General features: G+C 34.5%; 1 protein-coding gene and 1 non-coding gene across 2 annotated transcripts; one reads left to right on the top strand and one right to left on the bottom strand.

The window, feature by feature from the left end:
- Positions 1-4,396: 4,396 nt before the first annotated feature.
- On the bottom strand, positions 4,397-10,897 carry LOC128210938 (uncharacterized). Its single transcript, XM_052915282.1, has 4 exons — positions 10,517-10,897; positions 10,241-10,328; positions 4,828-4,886; positions 4,397-4,536 (listed from the first exon to the last, which is right to left on the bottom strand). Exons 1-4 carry the CDS (start codon positions 10,895-10,897, stop codon positions 4,489-4,491), a joined length of 576 nt encoding a protein of 191 aa, XP_052771242.1. The 3' UTR covers positions 4,397-4,488.
- Positions 8,295-8,403, top strand: Trnal-caa (transfer RNA leucine (anticodon CAA)). Its single transcript has 2 exons — positions 8,295-8,332; positions 8,358-8,403. It is a non-coding gene; the product is annotated as a tRNA-Leu (tRNA).
- Positions 10,898-12,683: the final 1,786 nt, after the last annotated feature.

The raw sequence follows: 12,683 nt of genomic DNA, 5'->3' as shown, positions 1-12,683 counted from the left end.
TATAATGCTTTACACCTGAATACCAGAATGTTTGAAAGAATAACCGAATGTTTGAAAGAATAACCGAATGATTGAAAGAATAACCGAATGTTTGAAAGATAGATTTAAAACCTACTCAAGTATGTTTATAATATATCAAGCACATGTCTATGATAGTGTAAGTAATGAGCATACCAGATATATTCAAGCGACGATAACGGCAATCTATTGGCGATTTCGTACAACATCTACAACGCCCTGTCTTTTCTTCGGAAACATGGGCTATTTAAAGCTGCTTTTCGAAAACATTTTTTTTTTCTTTATCACCTAACAGCATGGATCGAACTTGAAAAATATTCACGCTTGAAATCCAATTATCAGATTAGACAGTCACCGCCATCATTTTCGTATATCAATTGAGAGTGTTCTATTTATCTATACATAAACTCCCATATTTGACCGGTAAAATTTAATACATGTAAAAGTCGGAACTTCGTGCGGATCAAATACAAAGCCACTCACTTATACAATGGTAACTGAATGTTAACAGCATGATTTAAAGCAGGTACCAGCTTTCCTCGTAATTGAAATTTTAATTTCAATGAATCGTGGATGCAATTACTACAATGTAGTACATAATGCAATGCAGATCACAAATTTATCTAGCTATTCTCTCGTATGACCACAAACCGTTTATATATTATAAATATCTATTAAAACACTAAATTATCTTTCTTAACTGAACTAACAGTTGTTTAAGAAAAGTTCAATTTATTTCATGCCATCGTAATCAAAAAAGTATTTATGTTAAAGAACTTTGGGGATTACATATATCGTCCGAGATCAAGCGTGTTCATCTTAAATTTTAAACACAAATATTTTTTACAGACAAGAAACTAGCAACACCGCAATATATGTATACGATTGATAATCAGATAGATAATCCAAATGACTGAGTATACGAAAATGCTCATGATTGCTGATTATTCATTCTCGTACACCAAAATGATGATGGTATGCGTACCACGTTAGATTTATCATTATCAACCTTCTGATGAATGAGAATGTTATTATTACACATGTACGTTTCAATGCAAAATTTTATTTAAGGAATACATTAGTTCGTTTAGGCTCAGAAAGAATATGCATGTGTTCTCTTTGTTGGTACAATCAAACACACTAAATAGCTGTGTTTAACACACTGTTTTGAGGTCATACTTTTACGACGTTAATTTCATACGACGTCGTTTTCTCACATTGTCATCCAACGTAAGTATGTGCCAGTGTACATACTATAACATCGCCCTTTATTACAGTTTATAAGGGCCTTACCCACTGGCTGCATTTTAGCAGGAACCGAGTGCATCCCCCGTTAGGTGTTAACGTCGCCAAAGCAGTAAGTGCAGCTTGTCGATTGGCGTGGTTGTTCAGTTATTTAAAACTTTTTGATAATACGGGAATGTGCTTTTTTGTTTACAAAGAGAAATAAAAAAAAAAATTGTAGTATTATCAGCCAACTTATGACTTGGTTGACACGTATTTACTTGGCAATATGGAAGCGTAAGGGCGTAATCTCTGTGAATATGTATGAGACCCAACACAACACATTTGTCATCAGGAAGGAGATCTTGGTTGCTTGGAATAAGGTACTGAGGGTGCAGACGATCTCCAACATCTAGAAGTATGTTGAAGAGTTCAGTCGTCAGGTGGCCGAATACAAGAAACATATTGCGCCTCCAGTAGTCTGAGATTGAGCTACTCGGTGTATATTGGCGATGATGTTGTTGCACCGTTGCTTTTTGTTTTGCAGGTTGCACATTTACCGCAAAAGCCATTGTTACGTTTTTTCCCATATAACTCGTTCCGTATAGCATGACCGTTGCGGAAATACCAGGTTACACAGGGTCCGAGCTTCTTTTGCTTTCCCTACCAAGCCGATGTTTTTGTTTTGAAGCAGGATGGAATAAACAATTAACTATAACAATAACTCCAAATTGGGTAATTCCCAGTTTGAAAGGTCCGGGCTTTAGCTCACTATTACTCCAAATCTGGTACTAGAATGCATCGACAACGAATGTAAACGGACATCTGAATGTGTGAAGGGCTTCGGTCCTTGTCGCACTACTGGTTTTGATACTGACTGAAATTTAGGTCTACAATTCACCGTATCGTGACTTTCTGCGTCCTTTGCAAGAACGATAGGATCTGTATTTTTCTGACGCATGACAAATTGTGAAGTTCGAACAATGAGATATACAGTGTGTACAGTCCCCGACTCTTCCCCGACATATTGGAAGCACGTAGAATTGGCCAGCTTGTCCATGTTTACACCAGAACTTCTCAGTTGGGCCAGAAATTCTCCAGACAATGAATCCCTGTAGTCGAAGTACATTAACCAAACCTCTGGGTCACTGATCCTAAACTTGTTTTCAAAATATCGCAGACAGAGGGCCATCTACTCCATCGTAGACGCGTCCCTAGCTTCGGCGAAAATGATACCAAAGAACAGTTACTACTTTCGACTAGTCCAAATTTGATCTTGTCGCCATATACATGTATGTCAATCAGATCATGTTGAATAATATCGCAGTTTTACTTCGTCCTTTGGTCGCAATTTTCGAGATGGTCCTTAACCAGGGTTATGCTTGGCCTGATATTCCAGTGGTGCCATGAAATTTCCGCGACCTTCATCGTGACCTCGCGAGGTATTTTTAGTACACCAGTCTGAAGTTCTACGAAGCTTACATGGAGTTATTGTGTAGTTCAGATTTGTCATGATTAAAAAGTATATTGCAGAAGTGTTGTGTATATGGTCAATCTGTGGTTTCTCTCCGTTTAGATAATATTGGTGTGTAACCGTTACCATTTTAGTATGTCGTAAATTTAGGTAATAAAAAAGAAAAACACGTGTATTTCCGAACTCTATTCTTTCTTCTCCAAATAAATAAAGTAAAAGAATAACAGTTTCGATGGGGTCGGTGGCCATAGATCACACCAACGATCTCTTCACACTGTCTGTGTAAAGGTAGCATGGGGCACAGTAGACGCCAGCGATCGAAGCCAGTAGTTAAACCAGTGTACTTTTATAGGTACATTTATACATTTTGTATAAAGGCTTTTCCGGAAAAGAGCAAATGCTTTTTGATTGAAAATCTGATAAAATGTTCTTTCGTAAAAAATGCTGAACTCCTACCTTTACTACACATGTCGCAATAGATATATGTATTACGCTTGCTAAATATTGAACTTCAAAACTTAATAAAAAATGTAATATTTAATAAAAATTGTTTTGGTCCTTGAAGAACTAAGTTTGTACTGCAGTATTATTATAACCATCCAAATGTTTAAAATCTTGAATAACTTATGAACTGTAAAGATAAAAAACAACTAGTTAAACTTGCCTTAAGAATTATGTCTGACTTCCATTTATCTCAATAATTTCGTTGACGCATTCTCCATTATCATAACGACTGTTGGGCTGACTTTACTAGTCTTATTATAACAAAAACGTTTATATGTTAATTTTCACATTAGTAAATTAATCAACATTGCCTGATATTATTAATATTATTTTCAATTTAATCTCAATTTAAGTGATGCCCACCTTCTGTTCACTGTTTTTTATACAATGTAATTACTGATATTTGTTTCACTGTTTTGTTTAAACCTTTTTTAACTTGTTTCTGTGTCAACATCTCATGCAGATGATATGCCAAAGATGTAAATAAAAACTTGAAACTTGTATTTTGTTTGAGCATACTTAATATTTGATCTCAACTTTAGTGATACACTCATCATTTTCACTGTGTTCTATATACGTAATTTAATAAGTAACTATTTACTGATAAATGTTTTACTGTTGTGTTAAAACTATTCCTATGTCATCATATCATGCTTATTATATGTCAAATATGGTAATATACTTGAAACTTGACGACAAAGATAACAAGTATAAGAACTATCACAATTCACAAAATTTGTCACCAGATGCGAGATGGTGTGGTTTTATTTCATCGAAATTAATAATATAAAAAAATCAAAACGTAACGTTTGAATACGCTTTCGGAGTTGTACAAGCTTACAGTTATTCGCGATAATTGCACCACGATGTGGCCCTGGTGGTAAATTGTGTACTTACAAGAACTATCTGATGGTTGGGATGTCTCAGAAGTAGCGTGTCCGCCGTCCAACCATGAGGTCTTGGGTTCGTTTCCCGGTCTTTTTAGTTCTCATATGAACGCTCAGTACTGGTGAGTTTTACCCAGTGAGCGGACTCGAGGGTGTTTAGAAACAGCTGTTAGCTCTCTACATAATTAAGTTAAAACAAATTGCTATATTTTTACTTAACTACCAGAAGAAAAAGAGGACGCATACTTAAAATAACATGGAACTTTATTGCTATCGTGAGTGAAAACAGAAGAACAATTTAAAAGATAAATCACGTGTATACTAGTATTCACCAAACATTACAATAAACAGACGAACTGGTGGTTTGGTAGGCATTTTCCTCTATTCTTCTTGAATGTTACACAACTCTTCGACCTTTGACATACTTTCCTGAAAAAGATGTATACTTGTTATCATTATTTAACATCTAGATAATAATGCATTTTAATAATTATCAAAGCTAAAGTAGTAGAAATTGTAACGAATGCTTATAAACGTGAATATAATAAAACAGTAGCAACAGTTATAACACATTTAAGAATATTACGAAATATATATATATATATATATATATATATATATATATATATATATATATATATATATATATATATATATATATATATATATATATAATTAATTTCTAAGCATCTGTCAACATTATTAAAGCAGCTATAGTACCCCGGGGCCGTCTTCGAGATTTTCACTGTGTTGGTCCATCTTCGCGGACTCTTTCAACACTGAAACAGTAGATTACCTACTTTCATATGAACATTGATTGACATATATTTTGCAACGGATACCAGTATATAACGACGCTATGAGGGCACAAAATTGCCTCATATCAGTCGATCAAGTATACAATTTCCACTTTTGCCATTTTAAAGATATAATTAACACCCCCTGTAAGACAATGTCGGAGGGAGTCACTCGAAGCACATTTTCTGCGAGGTTATTTTGAGATGAATAGTGAGACTAAAACATGGTTATTTCGCTGTTGCAAAATGTATATACATGCATGCTAGATGCACCAAATAAATCAATCCATCACTGAAATGTATATACAAATATATAAATAAAAAACAAGCAACGCGTACTGCCAAGTGAACACAATATGATCAGTTTTTACAGTGTACACAAATGTAAAGCCATACCAAAATTTAAAAGGGTAAAATGCAGCAACACATAAAACCATGTTAAGGAAGCATACACAATTTGTTAAGCCTGTGAAGTCTGGCAAAAGGGATAACAAGCTTTAACTGGGGAGTAATATTTAAGGTTGATTCGTCGCTTGAAACCAGAAACAAAGCGAGTATTCCAATCTAATGTATTCCGGGAAACCCACTTTGCTGAACTGTTTTGTTTTTGGACGATGTTTCATTTTTATTTTTTTCATCCAAATTGTCACGGGTTCAATGATATTATGCATTTTTTTTTAAAAATAATGTATTATTTATTTGCGCACGTAGTTTTGTGTAAGAAATCAATGCTTCATTTATACATGTGGCATGATGTATTGATATATATGATAGTTCTGTTTATTACATGTCTGCAATGTTAAGTCTTGCAATTTCTTGCATACCGGACGTGTGTTTCCGGTCATGTGACCAGTGCTAGAAAACTCCATCTTACATACCCCATGTAAGATGAGTCACGCGCAACAACGCGCCACTTCTTATTTCATTTATTGTATGGTTTATGAAAAATAAATTATGTCATTTCAATAAAGCGCAATCAAATATATAAGTTTGCAAGACTTTTAATTAAAATTGAAAATAAATAATCGTAAAAAAACTATTTTTAGTTACTGCGCTCTATGACGTCAGTAAACAACGTCGCACGCGCTTTTTGGTGTAATTGTACAAAAGTTCGTTTTCAACGTCATTTTTTCCACAAATTGATAATTTTAGATATGCAAGAAAAATTATCAATCATGTTTTTTCCAGTCCGGATCGAAAAATCCGACCCTCGGGCACGCTGCGTGGCCGATAACTCGGCAAGCCTCGTTACCGGCTTACGCATGTGCCCTCGGGTCGGATTTTTCAATCCGTACCGGAAACACATGATAGATACTTATAATATTAACTTACTGACAAAACATTTGCTTTATGTAGATTTGGAGTTCCATAGTTTTTATTTAAGGAATGAATCGCGGGGTTGATGTCATTATCGGGGTATGAACGCAATTGGGCTTGTCAAAGTGTGTTGAGTCCAAAGGACTCCACGCGTACTTTGACCAGCCCAATTGCGTTCATATCCCCGATAATGACATCAACCCCGCAATTCATTCCTTATATTTACACCAATAGTTCATTATTTCATTCAAGAATTGTTAAAAAAAATCTTCATTTCATTTCAGATTTTTTTCAGTTATCTTTTCTCACCCATTCTGTAAAGGGAACAACCTGACTGTAACAGGAAACAATTTTTCAAATGGCGTCACAATAACGCGGGAAAGATCAATCACTTAAAATCACTTTTAAACGTAAAATTGAAACAATTATAGCAAAAAAAACATTTAAAATATAATAAATTAACACTTGCATTATTGTTGATTTATATTTTACGGGACCTGCTGACACAATACAAAGAATAACAAGATCAATAGCATATTGTTATGCGATGAATTGCTATCCGAACATATCCGAAGATGTTGCGTTCATCGATTGATAAACGCAATTGCCGAAAGACAGTTCATTTAGGGAATGGAAGTTGAGATGTAAATATATACGCGTTATAACATCGAGGTCCTGGCGTCGCACAATAAAAGTATGACTCCGCTCTAAATCCAAATCATATATTTTCTAATGACATAATTTCAATATTAAACTTATAAAACATCTTCTTAACTATATCAGTTTCGTCAATACATATTAATTCGATGAAAAATGAAAACAAGTGATGTTAGTCGAACATTATGCATATAAACAATTATCCACTTAGCAGCAGGGAATAAATAAATATGACGTGAATTTTAATGAACAATATGAGTTATAAAAAAATATTAGTAAATTAGGGTCAACTACTGGTCAGGCCAAACCTCAGTCCAAGTCAAGTTTGGGGGCCATGGGTACAGGCATTGTCGGGTTATCACTCGGACAACCATTTCGCATTTAAGTCACTGTGACCTTGACTTTTGACCCAATGACCCTTAAAATCAATAGAAGTCATCTACTGATCAGGTCCCGCCTTCATGCCAAGTTTGATGACCATAGGTCCAGGCATTGTTGAGTTATCACTCGGACAAGCATTGACAACATTTTCGCGTTAAAGGCCTAGTTTAAGGAATATTTGGCATGATCCTCCCCTGCTGTGCATCTCCTGCTAATTGCACCGGTATCACCGTAGGGGACAATTTCCTGTGTATTCGTTTATTGGCTCAGGGCCATTTAGGGTCCATTTCTATCATAAAACTTCCAAAACTGCACAGCAGGATACTCAGATCGGAGATCTGATAAAAGGGATCAAGGCAAGTAGATTAAGATCTATAAACAGAGGTTGTGTACTAAACACAGTTGTTGTTGTTTTTTTTTTTTTTTTTTTTTTTTTTTTTTTTTTGGGGGGGGGGGTCACTTATAGAAGGCTTAAACTAGGCCTTTAAAGGTCATTGTGACCTTGACCTTTGACCTCTAATATCAATAGGGGTCATATACTGTTCAGCCCCAACCTTCATGTCAAGTTTTATGATCATAACAAGCTTTGGTCTACCGACAGACGGACGGACCATCCGACCGACCGACATGTGCAAAGCAATAAACACCCTCTTCATCAAAGGGTGCGTAAATATCTCATTCTGGCCTTGTGTGTACATACAGTGACTGTGAAATGGCATAAGTTATAGTAAATGCAAGTACGTCAAAGTGAAACATACTGTGTAGTGGAATAACTAGTAATAGTTTATGCCTACGTGCAAGTAACTTGGTATATGTATATCTGCCCATACAAATACAGTTACCTCTCTTTTATAAAATCCCGTTAAAACAGCAATAATACTTTTAAGAATGAAATGCATCATTATGCATTCACATTTAAATAGACACTAGATTTCTTTACTGACCTTTCCTTTTTAATTGACCTATTAAACGAACAAAAATAAAATTACTATTTTTATAATTTAAATTTATTTTTAAATACATATTTCGTCAGTTGTCAGGATGGCCGAGTGGTCTAAGGCGCCAGACTCAAGGTAGCAATTGCCTTCAAAGCGAGTGTTCTGGTCCACGTATGTGGGCGTGGGTTCGAATCCCACTTCTGACACAAACTTTTTGTTACCTAAAACTGTACATCTAATGTCGAAACATGTCGGTGTAAATTTTTGATTTTATTTCCTTGTCACTAGGAAGTGCACCCTTCTTGTATGAGACGACAGGTTTTTCTTTGTTCCCACATATTCTAGTTGATGTCTTAGGCTTTCTGTCTGCGTTCTACTAGCCTTAATTGTGACCTTTTGTCTTTATATAGACACATTCGACGTAAAAATCTTCCTCATCCTAAGCGTCTGACATTAACGGTCTAATCATAAAAAAACTTCATTAGGAGATGACATCTTTGTTGACAGCAGTACCTTTCTGTCAGAGTTCTTGAAATAAAAAACAAAAAAAAACATAATATAAACACAATTCACTAGTATCACATAACTAAATCTTTATGATTGTAAATAAAAATAGACAGAATGATGGTTACATTCAAATCAGGTGAGATTACTTGCAACACGTTACTTTCAGAAATCAATATTATTTTATCTGATATCATGCTGACGTTCAGGATCATGATAGGACGTCAACGGGATATTTTATTCGTACCAGTTATGGTTAGAGCACAGTTACTTGGTAATCATAAAAAATGTGTTATATTTCACTTTGATACACATATTAAACAAATAATCTACCATTGGTCGTTTATTTTTACACATAACTATTAAATATCTTAATGAATTTCATACAATCTTATGATAAAGATTGTATGAAATTTTAAAATATTTAATGTATGTAAAAATATACGACTAAAAGTGGATTATTTGTTTATTATGTGTATCATAGAGTACTTAAACACATTTTTCATGAATCTCAGACCAATCGCTCAAATCAGGTAGTTCGACTGGCCAAAAATGCAGTCCAAATACCAAGTAACTGTGGGTTAGGGTAGGATATATGTAAAAGTGACACTCGATTCAAAATCAATACATACACATGTATAACAAACATACATATTGACTGATAAATCTTTAACTACTTAATAAATAATGCCTTTATGGAAAAAAAAATAATTACTGATAACACGATTGTAACCATGTATTTAATAGCAGAAAGTACAAACATATTAAATGATTGGTGAATGCTAAAAGATTTACTGTGGTCTACTATAGTCTCATAAGGTAGAAATGCTCATTTCGTTTAAATTAAACTCGGTATCCTTCATAAGAACCATCGTTTTCCGCATTTATTCATGTTTTTTGGAACATTACAACAATATTATTAATTGTGTTAAATCTTATTTGGGAGTAAGAGTGCATCTTTAACGTTTCCGTTTTCGCCTATATTATATGAAATTAAATAATGGGTATGAAAGAACGCTAAAATAGATAATAAAATATACAACCTCTGCTTTACCCCTTTAAACGATTAGTGCGTTCGTGTAAATAGAAGTTGGGCGGCTTGTTCGTCCATCTGAAAAAGGAACAGAACTAAGGGCACACCAATAAGTGAACATGCAATGTTTATGTGTTCGCATATTTTCGAAGCACAATTTGCCTCGACTCAAAACCTTTAAATAAAGGTGCAAAATAACAGGGAAATTTTGCGATGCAGCATCGGCAAGGTTACGACTTTCATTTGTATAATAATCGTAAACAAAAATAATAATAATCGTAAACAAAAATAAAATAAAAAGTACATACCGTCTCATTGGGCGCTGACATTTTTAGTGCCTGGTATAAAATCTACGCCACGCGATCACCGCAATTGTATATGGAGACTGATTTCCAAAACTCTTGAAAAATGCATTTTCAAGATTCAAAATAACCGAAAGATCATATAAAAACGTATCCTTGCAACGCATGGAAAATAACATATTAATTAGTAGCTTTCCGGTGTACCATTCGCCTGAAGTTTATGTCTCCTATTCTGCAATATCTGTATTTCAATGTGCATCATTGCAAGGGTTTTCAGTACTGAACACCTCACCTGAAATATTTCAAAATATTTAATTTTAGATTCAAAATAGTACCAAAAGTGGATAAGAAAATGAAGCAAATAAAGACTAATGAATTGGTTCAACTGTAAAAAATAACGACAGCTTTAAAAAGACAAGCCCCATTTTCCGTCTGGATGATACTGCATTGGTCTACTACATGTACATCAAATCTACTAACCATTTCTTGAAAGCATTTTGATTTCCTGTGACAACGTTTTCTGTTCTGTCTTTTAGCAGGCTGTTTTGAAGAATCAGACCGACTGATTTTGTATAAGTCGGAAGGTTTCATAATTCCATTGTCCTCTGTGTTGTCCTTACGTTGTTTGTGTTTTTCTCCTTTGCTTCCCCCCTTCGCAAGTCCACGTTCTTTGTTTACCTTTTCCTTGTTTTTGGCAACACTTATATATCTGTTTAAAACTGTATCAGCTGTGTTTGTCTTTCTGAAGTATGTTCCTTTCTGAATTTCACCTAACCCTTTGATATCGCCTTTTGTGCATGTTTGGGAAGCACTATTTTGTGCAGCGATTTCTTTGCCAACATCGCAATCTCTTTGTTCCATTTCGTCGACATCAGAAAGTCCCAAATCAAATTCTTCACCAAATTCTGAATTACCATCTTCAACTGCTACCTTCTCAAAACCTGCTTTGGTTATATCAGTATTGATTATTGGAACATAGGATGTTTGCTCCTTATGTCCGTTTTCAGTTATGACAATATTATTTTTTTGCTCGGCTAGTTTTAAGTTGCCGTTATTTCCAGAATCATCTTTGTCCTCCACCGCAAGTAAATTTACAGAGATGTGTACGTCGCTTTTGTTAATTTCTGATTCCAAATCTTGAGTACCGTTAACAGGTTCGCTTTGGCTGAATTCAAATGGTGCATATATTCCTGGCGATGTTTCGTGCAAGTTTTCTTGTCCTACATTTTGGAAAAGGCCACATGCAAACCTAAAATGTTAGCAATTTTTGATACTCTGACATTTTATATATGCAATGCTAGGCATTATGTTTACTATCACATCCTACGCACAGTCGACATTAAGGTCTAGAGTACTAATATCATACTTGAAAACGTGATCATGGGCTGTCGAGTATAATTTTGTCTAAAACGTACACTATTACGTAAATCCTTTGAGTTTATATACAGTATACTGATACACATACAAATGTTGTCCTTTCAATTTTAGGTTATTGTTTATTTGAAGGTCTTCATCGAAATGAAATGTTCAAGTCTAGCGCAGCAATGCAAATGTTTAGTGTTCTCAAATGAACATGTTTTCACCCCTACCGCTGAAATATGTACCCCGGTAAGAAACTGAAGAAACATAAATGCATACAGGTGTATTGTCATTTTAACGGATCTATTTTGGGACATATTGTTTTCTTCTTTATTTATTAATCTGAAATATGTCCTTGGAATAAATTTTGAATGAAATTTATTTTTACCGCATTTAAGATGGTGGTGTTGTTGATTTCTGAGTGCCTTTTATCCGTTTCTCAAGAAATTTTCCGGCCAATGACTTGTCGTTTTTAAATGACGGTGAAAATTAACATGCAAGCAAAGCTCTTGTGTTTATTTTAATGATGTGAGCATATACTTAAAACTAAACGTCACAACAAAGCGAATTATAAAATATTGTGTGATCGAAGCAGAACGGAAAATACCCAAATGCCCGCGTACATATTTCACCACTGTTATAGAGGTATGACGCTTGCGTTTGCGTTATATTGGCGTTTATACAAATAAGTTCAGTATTTAACGTCGATAAATATCGAGTTTGAATTAAAGTAAAATATTTTGAAAATTACCGCAATTCTATTTTTTGTAATATGGTTTCAATCATTTTTTGAATTTGTTATAATTTGTCCATGTCAGTAAAGTTACTTTAAGGGTTATAATATTCTTAAATACTCTACTACAAATCTAAAAATAAGTTTACAAAATTACGTCATATAATAATGCTAAAATCGAATTTAACGTCAAATCAAATGAATACGTGCCTTTCTTTTATCTTGCTCTTTGTTTTAGGTGTCACTATTTGAATACGACTTAGTCGAAGAGGAGAAACTGTTTGTTCTGACGACGTTGCTGGAGTGATTCTGGTTTTATCGGCATTGCACTGTTTCTTGCAATGTGTCGACAGTTGACTCGTCTGTGAAAACGGCGCTTTGAACGTCCGTCTGCGCTGTATTGCTGACATCGCAATCGGTTCAACTTAAAAGTATTATACATGTATGTGAAAGAATCATTAAAAGCTAGTGGGGACTTTTAGTTTAGTTATAACTTATAACACAAAACATTAAATCGCGGCCAGTGAAGTAAGTATAGGCTATAATTTTCTGCCT

The sequence above is a fragment of the Mya arenaria genome, chromosome 12, assembly GCF_026914265.1.
Source record: "Mya arenaria isolate MELC-2E11 chromosome 12, ASM2691426v1".
Lineage (NCBI taxonomy): Eukaryota > Metazoa > Mollusca > Bivalvia > Myida > Myidae > Mya > Mya arenaria.
Note: the sequence above shows the minus strand (reverse complement) of the source record. Positions and strands in the feature narration are given on the sequence as shown.

Bases quoted from the DNA above. Each gene is read 5' to 3' on its own strand.
- LOC128210938 (XM_052915282.1), bottom strand. From the start codon at position 10,897: ATGGAACAAAGAGATTGCGATGTTGGCAAAGAAATCGCTGCACAAAAT. The intron at 10,329-10,516 runs GTTAGTAGATTT...GAAATATTTCAG, and splicing joins CAAAATGCTTTCAAGAAATG to GTGAGGTGTTCAGTACTGAA. The intron at 4,887-10,240 runs GTACACCGGAAA...CTACTGTTTCAG, and splicing joins ACATAAACTTCAGGCGAATG to TGTTGAAAGAGTCCGCGAAG.